This window comes from Pogoniulus pusillus, chromosome 5 (assembly GCF_015220805.1).
Source record: "Pogoniulus pusillus isolate bPogPus1 chromosome 5, bPogPus1.pri, whole genome shotgun sequence".
NCBI classification, from domain to species: Eukaryota; Metazoa; Chordata; class Aves; order Piciformes; family Lybiidae; genus Pogoniulus; species Pogoniulus pusillus.
This window is the reverse complement of record NC_087268.1, coordinates 10,647,496-10,664,481: the sequence shown is the minus strand read 5'-3', so window position 1 is coordinate 10,664,481 and position 16,986 is coordinate 10,647,496. Positions and strand designations below refer to the sequence as shown.

Below are 16,986 nucleotides of genomic sequence, written 5' to 3'. Positions count from 1 at the left end.
AAATTATACATCTTATAACTTTTTTTTTTTTACTTTTTCTATCTAGGGAATCCTATTTTCACAAATGGAACAAAGTGAAACGACAATTTTCAGGTTATATGCTTAATTGTCATAGGAACAATAGTTCAGTTCTTATCTACACGTGGAATGTATAGTGAACTTTGGTATTCTTTGTGATATGTGGGCTTTGAGGATCATGACCTTCTAAGGATCCTGGAAATACTTTGGACACACTGTGTTGATAAATAAAAGGACTGGAGAAGGACTGAATCAGCAGTACAAAGGTATGAAATATGAGCAGCGGAGAGCATAGTGGATGGAAAAATCCTGTTTTCCAGTTCTCTTTCATATATTTTCAAAAGTTAATAGACTTTTTTTTTTTTCCATTGGAAACATTCAAATTATTTCTAAATACTTGATAACATTTATCAAAGAAGCTTCCTGAACCACACCCCTCCTCCTCAAGATACTTTAAATTATAACCATATTCAGCTTCTCTCACCTCCATTTCAGTGTGAATAACACCTGCTTATTGCTAGTTGAACTTATTACACGCCTCTAAGCAGAGACAAAGCTCTAAGCGAAGATGAATTCTACAAAAGTCAAACTCCTGTTGGCTTTTTTCCCCTCTCAGCAGGAATCACTATTTGCAGGCCTCAGAAAAAAGTGTCTTTCGAGGGACATCTCTAATTCCAGGAAATAACTACAGCTGTGCTTTAGCTAGATTTGCGCAGGTACTCCCTGTCATAGGTACTAGGATGTGTCATTCAATTTATGAATCACAGAATCACCGAATCACAGAATGGTAGGGTTTGGAAGGGACCCCTGTAGATCAGAGAGTCCAACACTCTTGTCAAAGCAAGTTCACCTAGAACAGGTTGCACAGGAATGTGTTCAGGCAGGTTTGGAAAGCCTCCTGAGACAGAGAATCCACAACCTCTCTGGGTAGCCTGTCCCAGTGCTCCAGCACCCTCTAAGGAAAGTTTTGATCAAGTTTTCCTTCAGAATGTCGGTTAGAAAACAAGTTCCTAAGATCAAAGAAGAGGCATCCAAGGTGAAACAATTTTCCTTACAACTCACAGGTAATTCTACCCATCTGGTCTATTCTCCAAAAAAAGGGCAAGGGCAACGATGCTGGTGAAGGGTCTGCTGAACAAGTGTTATCGGGAGTGGCTGAGACCGCGGTTGTTCAGTCTGGAGAACAGGAGGCTGAGGGCAGACTTCCTTGCTCTCTAACTCTCCGAGAGAGCGAGCTGGGAGTCTGTCTCTTTCCCTAGCATCAGATGATAGGACGAGGCTTCAATCTGCGCCAAGGGAAATTTATGTCGGATATTAGGAAAAATTTCTCCCCTGCAAGCGTGATCAGGCATTGAAGCAGGCTGCCCAGGGAGGTGGTGGAGTCACCATCCCTGGAGGTGTTGAAGGAGCTTGTGGGCTCGGCACTTTGAGACGTGGTTTAATGGCTGTGCTGGCGTTGGCAGTTGGACTCGGTGGTGTTTGCTAAGCAAAACGATTCTACGACTCTGCGATTCAACTTCACTCATGTCCACACAGCACTAGCTTCTGTGTATTGGCGCAAGAGGCTGAAGGACTTTGTCCCAAAGTCCGACTATTGGGTAAACCTCGGCTAAACCGCACCCCCCCTCAGGTGACAGAGCAGAGAGCGGTGACAGCCACCCGACCGGACGCAGCAGGGCACGAACCTGCGGCGGGGCGGGGCGGGGAGGGGCGGGGCCGCCACAGCGCCAGCGCGGCGCCACGCCCGCCCTGACACCGCCCACCGGCCGCCGCGCGCCGGCGCTGGGCGGGAGGCGGAGCATGCGCAGAGCGGCGCTGGCCGCGGCAGTGCGCATGCGGGCGGCTCGCGCAGGCCCGGCAGTCGCGGCCGTCGCTCCAGCCCCTTCGTCTGCCCTGCCACGTACGGGCGGCGGTGACGGCGACCGTGCCCAAGCTCGGACGGGGCCGGGGGCCTCCACCGGCAGGACTGCGGAGAAGCCAAAGTAAGAGAGCGCGACTGCTTGCATCGCCCTAGCCGCCCTGTTCCCCAGCCGTTTGCCGCGCGTATGACGGCGGCGGGAGGGTGGCTGCAGGCAAGGGGTGAGTGTCCCTCCTCACCCGGCTCCAGGGGCGACGCGGCCCCTGGCGGCGTGGCTGGGAGACCCCTTGCGTCCCCCCGTCCGCGCCTGAGAGAGGCTTGGGCCGCGCTTGGGCCTGGGGAGCTGGGGGTGAGGGCTGGCAGAGGCCTCCACCCCCTCCGCCGAGGGGGTGTTCCCGTGCTCACCAAGCCTCTTTTACTTCGGGAGCCGGGGGAACTGCAGAGTCCTCATTTCCCAGCAGGGAATGGCCGTGAATTCTGCTCCCCAGGTTGGGCCTGCCCTTGTCGCAACTCGAGAAAAACGAAGAGCGCATCTCCTTTATGCTCCCCACCCCACGGCTGTCTTGGGTAAACTCGTGGTTCCATCAAGCGGGGTTTGGGAGGCAGTGCTGCTTGGCTGTGTTTCTGTGTACTTCACCCTCTTGCCCGTGTTTTGACAGTGAAAAGTGAAAGGGGAATGTCTGTGCTTTCCTTTCTTAGGCAAGGCTGTTTTTTCTTCGCTGCAGTGCAAAAAGGGTAGTGAAATCCAGCATGGTTATGAGATGATGTCTTTCAGGAGGGATCCTGAAGTGACAGACTTAGAGTGAGCAGTCGCTGTCCACATGCACTGTTCAGATTACTGAGTGATTATAGAGTCATAGAGTGGTTTGGGTTGAAAGGGACCTTAAAGATCACTTGGGTCCAATTCCCCTGCGATGGGCAAGAACACCTTCTACTAGGCTGATGATGTGAATAGGGAGTGAGCTAAGATGGGAGGAGAAACATCTTCTGTACCTCCAAAATGCTGCTGGTGTGCTAGAAAGGTTAGAAAGTTGTCAGTGGTGTCACAAGTGACCTTGTAAAGAATAAGTCCTTAATAAACAGACATTTATGGTTTTTTTGTTTGCTAAAGAAATTAAGCACTGTGGTCATCTCTGATAAAAAAAATCATTAGTAGGCCATTCTGTGTGTCTTCTGAAAAATTCTGAAGCCAGCCATCTGTTCAGCAGTGTCACAGTGAAGGAAGTAAAGCTTGAATGCTGTGTAATTCAATGATTAGCACATTTCACGTAGTTTCTGGTAACAATTGCAAGCAGTTGCAGTGTTTAGATAGAATCTGTCTTGAAACCTGTGCAACTTCGGGCTGAATGGAGGACAGCTGGACAAAAAAGGTGTATGTGAATGCTTTCCTGTTAGCTTTTCGTGACCTCTGATAGACACACATCAGATTTCTGTCATTAGTGTTTAGAGGTTGGAAGGGAACCAAAGAGATCATCTAGTCCAACCCCCGCTCCCAGAGCAGGACCATACAGTCTAGCTTGGGTCACAGAGGAACACATCCAGGTCCTTTAAAGTCTCCAGAGAAGGAGACTCCACAGCCTCTCTGAGGAGCCTGTTCCAGTGTTCTGTGACCCTTGCAGTAAAGAAGTTCCCTCTTGTGTTGAGGTGGAATCTCCTGTGCTGCAACTTACATCCATTGCTCCTTGTCCTATCACAGGGAACAAGTGAGAAGAGCCTGTCCCCCCCTCCTGACACCCATCCCTCAGATACATATAAACATTTATTAAATCCCTGCTCAATCTTCTTTTCTCCAGACTAAAAAGCCCCAGGTCCCTCAGCCTCTCCTCATAAAGCAGTGCTCCAGTCCTCTAATTATCCTTGTAGCCCTCTGCTGGACCCTCTCCAGCAGATCCCTGTCCCTCTTAAACTCAGGAGCCCAAAACTGAGCACAGTACTCAAGATGAGGTCTTACCAGGACAGAGTAGAGGGGGAGGAGAACCTTGCTTGATCTGCTGGATTCACACTTCTTAATACACCCTAGAGTCCCGTTCGCCTTCTTAGTGACAAGGGCACATTGTTGTCCCATGGATAACTTGTTATCTATGAGCACTCTCAGGTCATTCTCCACAAGGCTGCTCTCCAGCACATCACCTCCCAACCTGTACTGGTGCAGTTTATTATTCCTTCCCAGGTGCAGACCTCTGCAGTTGTCATTGTTGAACCTCATTTGGTTTCTCTGTGCCCAGCTCTCCAGTCTGTCCAGGTCTCTCTGGATGGTTGCGCAGCCTTCAGCTGTATCAGCCAAACCTTCCAGTTTGGTGTCATCAGCAAACTTGCTGAGCAGACACTCTGTTCACTCATCAGTGTCATTAATGAAGTGTGATAAAAGTGTACTGGTAAATAAGACATTGTAGTTCTGTAAGTACATTACGGTAGTTAGTTTCCTTGCACAAAGAAACAAATTATGTCAAAAAGCCACAGTAGCTCAGCTGTGTATCTTTAGGACTTAGAGATGAGGATCAGTTCTTACTGTTGTCAATTTCTAAGTAGCTTACATTGTAATTCTAAATAAGCAAAACCAGTGCCCTGCTCTAACATTTAAACAACATGAGATGTCAGCTAAATGAACTAAGTCAAACCACTCTTAGATGCATTATCTGCATCTTATCTGCACATCGCAGTTAATTTTGACTTGGAGCTGTGGCAGGATTGGGGTGAAAGGGGCAACGGTGAGGAATCAGAAAAATGTCTCTTTGTGTTCATCTGCTTTGTATGTCACAACGGTCCTAGTCCCTCTCTGTCAGGTCTCTGTACAGACCTCTTTAAAGGTGAAGACAAGAAGAAATGGCCTCAGGCTGTGCCAGGGGAAGTTCAGGTTGGATATTAGGAACAGTTTCTTCACGGAAAGGATTATCAGATATTGGAACAGGATGCCAAGGGAGGTGGTGGAGTCACCATCTCTGGAGATATTTAAAAGATGCATTGGATGTGTTCTTAGGGACATAGTTTAGTGGTAATGACTAGGAGTGGTGGGATTGTTAGCTCTAGGTGAGCAGTTGAACTTGATGATCTACAAGGTCTCTTCCAACTTCAGCAGTTCTGTGGTTCCAGGATGACAGAAGCAGTTGCCAGTGAGAGAACCAGAGAGGGGTGTTGTCTGTTATCTGGGATTTGCTTTCCTCTGCTTCTGTCCTGTGCTAGTTTGAAGCAAGCTAGAATGTTTTGGTAACAGAACTAGATAACGGGCAGTGAAATGAAAAACAATTGATGTCAACTTCTCTCACAGTCACGCTGAGAACTTTGGGAAGAAGAAAGACTTTTTCTCCATTTTGTTTCTCACTCTTGCTTTTGCCTTAGACCTGGTCACATCTCATTAACCCTGCTCCTACTAACCTTGCTCCCTAACCTCTTGGCTGCACCTCTATTCTTCCTGAGAACTGGGGTAAGGTTAAGAGGGCCGGGGGGAGGTGTTGGGGTGGTTTGAGAGCCCCTCCTGGGGACTCAGGTTTCTGGGAGGGGAGTTGTGCTTTTGTATTGTTTATCCTTTGTATATTTCTGTATATAATTGTATATAACTGTATATATTGTAAATAGCTGCTTGTAAATTCTGCTAGCTGTAAATAAATTGCTTCATCTATATTCCCAGGGTCCGTCTGAGTTAGCTGGGGCAAATACAAAAGTGTGGGGGGGTGGGGTAACCCCCAAACCATCACATTTTTAAATTGGCTTTCCCAACGTGGGGCTAGATATTTCAGTGAGTGGAAATTAGCTCTGGGAATTAAGATGAAGCTAATCAAGCAGCTATTGTATTTGGTTGGGGCATTGCTTTGGTCTGGTTTTGTTTACTTGGCATTTAATTGGATAAAAGCTCAAATTGTTGCTTATTTCATTGATCTGGCTTATAATAAGGCTAAAGCTAAGGTTTCAGATATGTTCTGGAGCTGGGGTGATTTTATTCTTGGTTATGCTGGTTTTAATATCTCTGAGAATATTACCAAGGACATTACAGGAGCTCTGGTCAATAATGTGACAATCAATGGAAATTCTGCTTTAAATATGGCTCTAATGAGAGTTATTCAGCCTAAGACAGGAATTCCAACTGTTTGTCTAGGTACATGCTCTTGTAAGACTGTTTTTCTTCTCACAGTTTTTAATATTTGCCTCATGATTTTAATATTCATATTAATTTTGGCATTATGGGTGAAAAATTCAAAACCAGCTTCTGTAAGAGCTAGGAAAAATTCTGTGTCTCAGAAGCAGTCTCTTTCACAGCAAAACAAGGGAACACAGTTATCGGCTTCCCCCTTGCCAGCCTCTGCCCCTCCTTCTCCAAGTGCTGGGAACACAGCCAGTGTTCCCGCCGCTAACGTAAACAATGATAACGGGCAGAGTTCGGCAGGAGCCCTAGGAGGACAGGCAGGTACCCAAAATCAGAATGTTCCTAGCAAAAATGAAAACAAGTCAGGGTTGGCAGGCATCCCAGGAGGACAGGCAAATAATCCCACTAATGTTAATAATACTACTAGTGCTGGTAACGCTAGCCCAGTCAGTCCAAATCCTAATGACACCAGCTCAGCCAATTCAAACCCCCAGCCAGCAGACCAAAACCAAAATCCTCCTGTTAAAAGCAAGGCAGATTTGAACTCACAAGCTCCAGTTCAGACCCCTAAGGATACAAATGCTCCAAGTCAGACCTCCAATAATTCAAATGCTCCAGGTCAGACCCCTAAGGATTCAAACCCTCCAAGTCAGACTCCTAAATATTCAAATCCTCCAGCAGACACATCCAAGTCTGTTGCTGCTCAGGCCCTTCTGGCACCTGCTAAGGCAAAAGCTAAGACAAAGAGTGGTTCGCAGGAGGATGTAAGAGATGGGACCTCTAGTGATCAGCAAGGAGAAGAGGAAGAGGAGGCAGTTAGTCTGCGAGACCTTGTAGATGTGCTGAGACAACAATACTCAAGTGAGAGGAGTGCTGTGAGGTTAGCTGCCAGGAGAGAGGATGGTTCCAATGAGTTTAGGAATGCTATGAGGAAGATTGTGTTAGGCCCGGCGCCACCAGAACAACAGGAAGAAGAGGAGGAAGATGACATCCAAGGCTCCAAGGATCCACTCAGAGAGGTCAGGGAAGTTAGGAAGGAATACACAAGGGAATCAGGTGAGCCAATCTTAAGCTGGCTAGTGAGATGCCGTGGCATTGGTGCTAATGCTCTGCAGGTAGGAGACAAGTCTGCCAAGCAGCTGGGACCACTCACTAAGGAGAGTGGAGTGGACAAACACCTGGCAAGTCCTCTTGGTAGGGTTAGCTTGTGGACACGCCTTCTGTTGGCTGTGGCTATGAGATATCCTTCCCGAGATGATTTGCCATGGGCTGCCAAGAAGTGGAACACCGTTGAGCAGGGAATTAAGCTTCTGAAGGAGTTTGCTGTGAAGGAAGTGCTTTATGGAGATCATGGCACTCATGAGCCTGACGATATTCCTTTGGGAACAGGTCTCATGAAGAAGCTGATTAAGCTTGCTCCTTCATCCTATGCTAACATCTTGGCCAGTAAGTTTCTAGCAAGGAGTGATAATGGAAGATCTTTCACTGTTGGTGAATTCACTGATCAGCTCAGGCAGATTGAGGACAGTTTGTCACATTCTGGTATAATCTGTGCCATAAAAACTATGACTACAGAGATTAAAGATACTATGAAAGAACTGAAGGAGGATCTCAAAAATCTGGTAAAGGATACCATTCCTGCATCATCTGAATGGGTGCATGTTTCTGCCATCAGGAACAGACGCCCACCTCCTGCAAGGCAATTCCAGCCCAGGAGGAGACAAATTCCACCTAGACAGCAGCAATCACGTGCGTCACTGTGGATACTGTTGCGTGACACATACGGTGAGAACATGAACAAATGGGATGGTAAACCTACTTCAGCTCTTTCAAAGAGAGTCAGGGAACTGCAGAGTGGCAGAAACAGAGGCAGCAATGCCAGGAAAGTAGCTGTCACTTCTTCAGCTCCCGAGAGCAATTGCAATTGTTCCAACAGTTGCAATTCCTCTCACAACAACACCAATCACTGTGTACACCCTACATGCCATGTTCAGCATTAGGGGTGCCCTGCCTCCAGCCAGGAGGAGGAAAGGGATAGTGGAGAGAACCGAATCTATTGGAATGTATTCATTAGGTGGCCTGGCAGTTCAAGAGTTCGGAAATACAGGGCTTTAGTTGACACAGGTGCTCAATGTACTTTATTGCCATCTAATTGCAAAGGGACAGAGTCCATTTCTATCTTTGGAATCACTGGTGGATCTCAAGAGTTAACTAAGATACAGGCTGAGATCAGTTTAACTGGTAAAGAGTGGAAGACACATACTATTGTAACTGGTCCTGATGCGCCTTGCATTCTGGGAATTGACTTTTTGAGACAAGGTTGTTTCAAAGATCCTAAGGGTCATAAATGGGCTTTTGGAATAGCATCTGTAGAGATTGAGGATGATAAATTGAAGTTGTCTGTTAGACCTGAACTTTCTGATGAATCTGCAGTTGTGGGACATCATGACATAGAGGACCTGGAAGTGCCAATTGCAACTCAAACTGTTCATCATAGGCAGTACAGAACTAACCGTGACTCTTTGTTGCCCATTCATCAGCTGATTCGTCAATTGGAGAGTCAGGCTGTCATCGAGAAAGCTCATTCACCTTTCAACAGTCCCATCTGGCCTGTGCGCAAACCTACGGGCGACTGGAGACTCACAGTTGACTTTCGTGCCCTCAATGAGGTGACGCCACCCATGAGCGCAGCTGTGCCGGACATGCTGGAACTCCAGTACGAGCTGGAATCGAAGGAGGCTAAATGGTATGCAACCATAGACATTGCTAATGCTTTCTTCTCTATTCCCATAGCAAAGGAGTGCAGGCCTCAGTTTGCATTCACCTGGAGAGGAATCCAGTACCAGTTCAATCGTTTGCCTCAGGGGTGGAAACACAGCTCAACCATCTGTCACTCAGTCATCCACAATGCACTGGAGAAAGGTAAAGCTCCAGAGCACATCCAGTACATCGACGACATCATTGTGTGGGGCCAAACTGCTGAGGAAGTCTTCGAGAAAGGTAACAAAATCATTGACATTCTGTTGCAAGCAGGTTTTGCCATTAAGAGAGACAAGGTCAAAGGACCTGCCAAAGAAATTCAGTTTCTGGGAGTGCGGTGGCAGGATGGTCGCCGTTACATTCCTCAGGATGTGATTAACAAAGTCTCTACCATGGCAGTTCCCACCAGTAAGAAGGACACACTTTCTTTCCTTGGTGTGGTGGGATTTTGGAGACTACACATTCCTGGTTTCAGTCAGATTGTCAAACCTCTGCATGATGTGACTCGTAAGAGAAACAATTTCGAGTGGGGACCTGAACAACAAGCAGCCTTTGATCAAATTAAACGAGAAGTAGTCCATGCAGTGGGCTTAGGACCTGTGAGATCTGGTCCGGACATTAAAAACATTCTGTACACGGCTGCCAGTGACAATGGTCCAACTTGGAGTCTTTGGCAGAGAGCTCCAAATGAGACACGTGGTCGTCCACTTGGTTTCTGGGGACGTTGTTACAGAGGTTCAGAGACAAATTACACTGCAACTGAGAAAGAGATTCTAGCAGCCTATGAGGGAGTGAAAGCAGCTTCTGAAGTGATTGGAACTGAGTCACAATTGCTTTTAGCTCCTAGACTGCCAGTTCTTAACTGGATGTTCAAGGGCAAAGGTTCATCACCACATCATGCCACAGATGCAACCTGGTCCAAATGGATGGCTTTGATAACCCAACGAGCACGAATGGGTAATCTTGACCGACCTGGTCTGGTGGAGGTGATCACCAACTGGCCGGAAGGCACAGACTGTTCCAAACCTCCAGAGGAGAAAATAACTCGTGCTGAGGAAGCTCCTCCCTATGGTGATCTCTCTGATCAGGAAAAGAACTATGCTTTGTTCACAGACGGTTCCTGTCGTCTTGTTGGGAACAAGCGAATATGGAAGTCAGCAGTTTGGAGTCCAACCAGGAGAGTTACCGAAACGAAAGATGGCGAAGGAGAATCCAGTCAGTTCGCTGAGGTAAAAGCTGTTCAACTTGCTCTTGATGTGGCTGAACGTGAGAATTGGCCTATCCTTTACCTCTACACCGACTCGTGGATGGTAGCCAATGCTCTATGGGGTTGGCTGAAGGACTGGAAGAAGAATGGTTGGCAGAGGAAAGGAAAGCCTATTTGGTGTGCTGATCTATGGCAGGACATTGATGCACGGCTGGAGAAAATTCCACTGAAGGTGCGGCACGTAGATGCACACATGCCTAAGAGCAGAGCAACTGAGGAACATCAACATAACCAGAAGGCAGATCAAGCTGCTAAGATTGCCCAAGTTGACACCAACTCTGAACTTGACATTGACCTTGATTGGAAACACCGAGGTGAGCTGTTCTTAGCTCGGTGGGCCCATGACTCATCTGGACATCAAGGCAGAGATGGAACATACCGATGGGCTCGTGATAGGTCAATTGACTTGTCTATGGACGCTATCACCCAAGTCATCTATGACTGCGACATTTGTGCTGCTATTAAGCAGGCTAAGCGAATCAAGCCCTTATGGTATGGTGAGAGATGGTCAAAGTACAAGTATGGTGAAGCCTGGCAGATTGACTACATCACTTTACCTCGATCACGTTCTGGCAAGCAGTATGTGCTAACGATGGTAGAAGCCAGCACTGGATGGTTGGAAACCTATCCAGTTCCACATGCTACTGCACGTAACACTATTGTTGGTTTGGAGAGACAGATCTTGTGGAGACATGGAACTCCAGAGAGAATCGAGTCAGACAATGGTACTCATTTCAAGAATAATCTTGTGAAAAACTGGGCCAAAGAGCATGGTATTGAATGGATCTATCACATACCCTACTATGCACCAGCTTCAGGGAAGATTGAGCGCTACAATGGTTTGCTGAAAACCACCCTCAAAGCCATGGGGGGTGGAACTCTGAAAAACTGGGACAAACATTTAGCACAAGCTACCTGGTTGGTAAATAGTAGAGGTTCAGTAAATAGAGCAGGACCTGCACAATCAGATTTGGTCCAAACAGTAGACGGTGATAAAGTTCCTGTTGTACGTGAAAAGAATCTGTTAGGGAAAACTGTTTGGGTATTTTCTCCTTCGGGTGAAGGGAAACCTGTCCGAGGGGTGGTTTCTGCTGAAGGTCCTGGTCATACATACTGGGTAATGCAGGAGAATGGTGAAATCCAGTGTATTCCACAGAGAAATTTAACTTTAGCTGAGAGAGTTTAAATTCAAGTTGTTAAGAGTTTTCTGTTCTAGGTAACATCGGCGCCCAACACTGAGAGAATCTACGATAGAATCTACAGTACGTGAGCACGAACCCAACATCATCTGGGAGTCCCTGTTCTGAGCTTTTGAATCACCTACATCTGATTGAAGTGTGAACTGAACTTGTATATATTGGTTTATTGTAAATATTGGTTTAGATTAGATTGGATAATTCTCAGCGATACTCTGAGCGAAGTAGACAGGGGTGGATTGTGCTAGTTTGAAGCAAGCTAGAATGTTTTGGTAACAGAACTAGATAACGGGCAGTGAAATGAAAAACAATTGATGTCAACTTCTCTCACAGTCACGCTGAGAACTTTGGGAAGAAGAAAGACTTTTTCTCCATTTTGTTTCTCACTCTTGCTTTTGCCTTAGACCTGGTCACATCTCATTAACCCTGCTCCTACTAACCTTGCTCCCTAACCTCTTGGCTGCACCTCTATTCTTCCTGAGAACTGGGGTAAGGTTAAGAGGGCCGGGGGGAGGTGTTGGGGTGGTTTGAGAGCCCCTCCTGGGGACTCAGGTTTCTGGGAGGGGAGTTGTGCTTTTGTATTGTTTATCCTTTGTATATTTCTGTATATAATTGTATATAACTGTATATATTGTAAATAGCTGCTTGTAAATTCTGCTAGCTGTAAATAAATTGCTTCATCTATATTCCCAGGGTCCGTCTGAGTTAGCTGGGGCAAATACAAAAGTGTGGGGGGGTGGGGTAACCCCCAAACCATCACATGTCCTGTATATCTAATGCCTGTGTGTTCCAGCTGAGTTGAAAATGGAGGCCTGGGAAGCCAAATTTTATGTGAATGTGAGGAACTTACTTTTTCTCTCTGGTTAGCAGTGATCCATCTTAAAAAAAATCAGATCATGAGAGTTTGAGATTAACCATGTGTGCAAGAGGGGAACAAGGAGTGCCAAGTAGGGTATGCCTATTGGGTGGGAGGAGCATAGTTATGTTTGCCATTGGACTGGTCTGTGTGCTAATTCATTGTCCTGTAGCTCTGTGCTTTAAGCATTTGTGTAATAAACATGCAGACATCACAGGCTTTCCAGCAAAGAAAAGCACAACCTTAAGCTATATCAAAGGCAGATCATATTTTTAAGTGGTTGTATGTTTTTAACTACATTTCCTTCTTGCCCAGTTTGGTGGCTCTTCCTGTGGGAAAGTGATGTTACAACTACTTTCCTCCTTCCCCTAATGCTGTGTGATCTATCCTTGAAAGCACGTTATTTAATGCTACAGAAGTTCCAGCCTTAAGCTAAGAAACAGACTTGTAGGTTTTTCTACTGCTAAATCAAAGTCTATTTTCTCTAACTGAACCCAGGATTTTAAGATGAAAGCCATGAGGGTTTTGGGGAAGATTGCTGTCCCGGAAAAGGTCACATTTCTGTTAGCACTGCCTACTTGCATTTAGAAAATTAGGAAAAAAACAAATTCGTGGTCAAAGTCTGCTTTAGCTTAACTCTAAAATAAAATACTCAAAAGTATTAATGTCATGGTCACTTTTGTCCATAATGTAACATATTTTTAGTTATGTACATTCACTAAGGTATTTTAAAGTGTAAGATTGAAGTGTATAATTCTAAGAAAGTGTGACTGTAAATAAATATTTCTTTTTTTTTTTCTTCCTGGTACAGCTTCCTATTTTCTGTCACTGATAGTGCATGGCGGATTATCCTAAGTCTGTCCTGAAGTGAGGTGGAAAATCCGTCCAATAATTCAGCATCAGTAAGACAGACAAGGTAATGATAAAATTAAAGTTTTGGAAAGGACACATGAGAAAATCTGTGGATGTACACTGTTTTACTTTTTGTTATGCTTTAAATTAAAAAGAAACTCCTAGCATTCAAGCAACTTGTACAACCAACTTAAAGTGTTAATTAGACTAAGTTGATGAGCCTGCACTCAAAATTTCTATGTTGCAAAACGTGAATAATACATTAGTGAGCATAAATGATATAAACTTCATTGTTTCATCATAGTGTCTCAGCAGCAACCTGTCTGTTAATTGTACGTCTCTTTTCTCTGCAGTTAGGCTGTATCCACCTACCTCGTGTTATATCTAGTGAGGAGATTTGATTTTGTTCAGTAGTTGCTTGTTGTATTTTTTTTTAGATGTTGTTGGGCTAAACAAAAGCATTTTTACTATCTAGAGATATCACCATACTGCATCTTTTTAATGAAAATATTGCCACTGAAACAGTGCATCAAGATGCAATGTGTTAAAGGCTTTAGCCAAGTGTCTTGTTTTTCTGGTCAGAGAGTTGTCAATGCAGTACTTTAAAAACAGGCTGACTAAAGCAAAAGTTGGTCTTCTCCTAAAGCTTTGATTAAAGCTGTGAGAGAAATAACTCTTCTCTACCAAGAATTCTTTTTGCCGAAGAGAATGAAAAGCATGCTTGCCTGTGTGTGGCTTTGCAAATGCCAATTTTGATATGTAGGACTGCATACTTTTAAGACTTTATTTGTACTTCAGATATTGGGATAAGTGCCTCTTTAATTGCTATTTATTCCAGATCTATTGTTTTGGTCCTGTCCAAAATGGTGAATAAGGAAAGAGGCATTTGACTACTTCCTAGATAATTTATTTTTCTTTTTTACATTGCTCTGCTCAGTAATTTCTTTGTAGTTTCTGGTTTTCTTTTAAAGATAAGGTCTTTATATATATATATATATATATATATATATATATATATATATATATATATATAAAATTTTTTTTTTTAACAAAAGAGGTGCCTTATACAAAGTAATAATTTTTAAATTGCCTGATATAAAGTGTTAAAGGATACAACTCTAAGGTACATATTTTGTGCTTTTTGGACACAAGATGGCTTTCTTGCATTTTTTTTTAACTTGGAGGTTGTCCCCCTCTTAGAGCACTAAGAGTAATCTGCTGTTGTGACTATATGCTTTGTCATAAATGTGTAGTTCTCAGCCTAATGTGTGGTCTGTTGAGCAGCTTTTTAAAGTTTAGCATCTTGGTTAAAGCATGATTTCAATCAAAACTTCAGATAAGCTAAAAAAAAAATAAGTCAATATTTTCCTTGCTGGAGAGGAACCTTCTGTGTGTTCTGATCATGCACATAATGCAACCAGTATTTTGCTCTTCATTTTTTTTGTTCATTAAGTAACACACCCAACTTGATTCCCTTTAGTAAAGCAGACAGCTTATTTCAAAGCTATAACGTTTGAAATAAGATTTTTTTTTTCTTTCATGAGGAAAAAAAAATCCTTTGCTGATTATCATGAAGAATGTAAATGTAATCTATTAAGATTATGATATAACCAATATAATAATGTGAAGCTGACAGCCCTTTGCTGCAATTTCCCATCCCCTGAGAGAAGTATATATGTATCTCAGAAGCAAATACTAGGAAATATTAGTTTCTTTATAATGTGTTTTTCCCATTATGTAACTGTTATTTTACCAAAAACTCCAGCCAAGTTTGAAATTTCTGAATGTTGCATGTATTTATAAGCTGTTTCACTGTACAAAAAATATTTACTTTTAACTTTTGAACTTTGGAAACTGTGGTGACTGTTAACTTGAAGATCTTGCAGAGTTCTTTGACTATGTTGTGGTCCTTATTGTTTGAGAAATTATGGCATCAAACAATGTGTCTTAAGAGAGTTTATCTGGAGAGCTTTCTTAAAGTAATGCTTTCTAAAGATGGAAAGCTTCAGAACTGGCATCAGATACATTTAAATTACCAACAAATTTTCTAAACTGGTTTTAATGGTTTGCTTCTAACAGGTCTGCAACTGTTAAGGAATCCACCATGAATGGGCAGCTAGACTTAAGTGGGAAGTTGATAATCAAAGCTCAGCTTGGGGAAGACATTAGAAGAATTCCTATTCATAATGAAGATATTACCTATGATGAATTGGTACTAATGATGCAGAGAGTTTTTAGAGGAAAACTTCTGAGCAACGATGAAGTTACAATAAAATACAAAGATGAAGGTAGAGTTCAAGTACTGTTGTTATGGTTTAAAGTAGTATCGTTGTGATATGATTTACCTAGGGACACAATATCTGAAAATCACTGTGTCTAAATTGTCCACATTCATTGGCAAGTGAATGTGATTTTTGTCTGTTCTTTAGGTATAGTTCTCTATTTCTGTGTATGCTTCAGTCTCTTTTTGAAGAGGAGAATGGTGTATGATGGAGGCAGTAATTATGGTTTTGTTCTTTGGTTGTCTTTCATAGCCTAAGGATCTCCTACTTTTAATTACAGCCTTCATTATTTTAAAATGTAGTACTGTTCCACTGTGATGTGAAATTTCAGTATTATGTTATCCCAGCTGATCACCACTAAGGAAGTCTAAACTTGCTTAATATCAGGGGAAATTGCAAGTAATTAAGGACAATGTTAACAGAACTAAGCTTAAGTTTGGTTATCATGTGTAAAGACTCTTCTTTAAATGTGTTTCACTAATTGGAAGCATTGGAATATGGACATTCTATCTATTTCCATTTTATTATTTATCCCTCCAGATATGGAGGAATCTCATCTGTGTGAGGATTTCCGTTACTTCTGCATCTGTGATCTGGGTCTTCTCAGAATTCACGTGCACATAGGGTGTTCATAAGAATGCTTGGTTACCCCTCCTGGCTTTGTTTGTTATTGTGACACATGAAGCTAGTGATCTTCAAGCTGGAATGTGGGATTTTCTACTTAATTTTTGTTTTCAAATACTATGGCTTTGTGTTTTCATGATTCTGTCATGATCTTTGAATTCAACTCGTCGTAGGTTGTTTGGGTGTTGTTTTGTTTGGTTTTGTTTTCTTTGTTTTCCTTTCATATTCAGATGGAGAGGGTAGGAAACTTTAAATCCCAGTTCTTCTGTCTGAGTTACGGACTAAGATAGTCAGAAGCACATTCCCAAGTTATATTTAGATTAGGTGGTGCTTTTATTAATTACTGCAAAGAAGTTTCAGTTTGAATACTGTCTCATGGGATTAGGTTCTTTGTGCAAGCTGGGCATCTTTCAAACTCCTGAACTAAGGAAATTACTGGGTGTGAAATAATTTTCATGTCTTGCTTAATGTTCTTAAATATGTAGTAAAATCTAATGCCTGGAACAAAAATCAAGTAAAAAATAAATCCCAAATCCAAACAAACCAAAGAACACTGCCAGCAGTGAATTTATATGAATCAAAGAATTTCAGCTTAAGCACACCATGTTACTAATTGACATATGTGAAAACCTGTATGGAGCCAGCCATTTAAATTATGCTTGAATTTGAAACCAGAGTGTCTAGGGTTAGATTGGCCTTTTACTACTTGTTAATTAATTTGCAGTAGAAGTTGGTGTCTGTGTCACAGTCATTAACAAGTTATTTAAGTTACACTGCTTGTAATCAAGTTAATGTGCTTGTCTCTACCTTTGGTAAATTTATCAAAGTGAAGAAAAACTACATTTTTAATGGTGGGGTTTTTTTGTGTTTGTAGGTTGGTTGATTTGTTCATTTTTTTAAATAAATCGGTAGGTAAAGCTAGCAAATGAGGAGGCATCATAGTGGGCAGGGCCAAGGATAATGAGACAGATTTCTAGTGTGTGAAAGATTTCTGATTTCTCAATTAAAATCATAATGCATCATGACAATGCAGAATCAATGCTGAAATACTTGGCAGTTCATTACTAAGTTAAGGGAGTCATTAACTTAGGCTGAAGATAAAATCGTAATTGGTGTAGTCAGAAATGTTGAGAGTTGTGATGGTTTGGGTGTTACCCACCCCCCCACTCTTATGAAATCACAGACTAGACTCGTA

The 16,986-nt window shown here is 43.1% G+C and overlaps 1 protein-coding gene across 5 annotated transcripts in view; it reads left to right on the top strand.

The window, feature by feature from the left end:
* Positions 1–1,836: 1,836 nt before the first annotated feature.
* The window catches only part of TFG (trafficking from ER to golgi regulator), a 31,938-nt gene continuing 16,788 nt past the window's right edge, over positions 1,837–16,986 (top strand). For 2 of the 5 annotated variants that reach the window (XM_064143189.1, XM_064143188.1), the window contains exons 1-3: positions 1,837–2,000; positions 12,845–12,949; positions 14,965–15,173. In XM_064143189.1, coding sequence (XP_063999259.1) covers positions 14,990–15,173 — 184 coding nt within the window. In that variant the 5' untranslated portion in view covers positions 1,837–2,000; positions 12,845–12,949; positions 14,965–14,989. The other 3 variants (XM_064143187.1, XM_064143185.1, XM_064143186.1) reach the window with 3 other exon arrangements.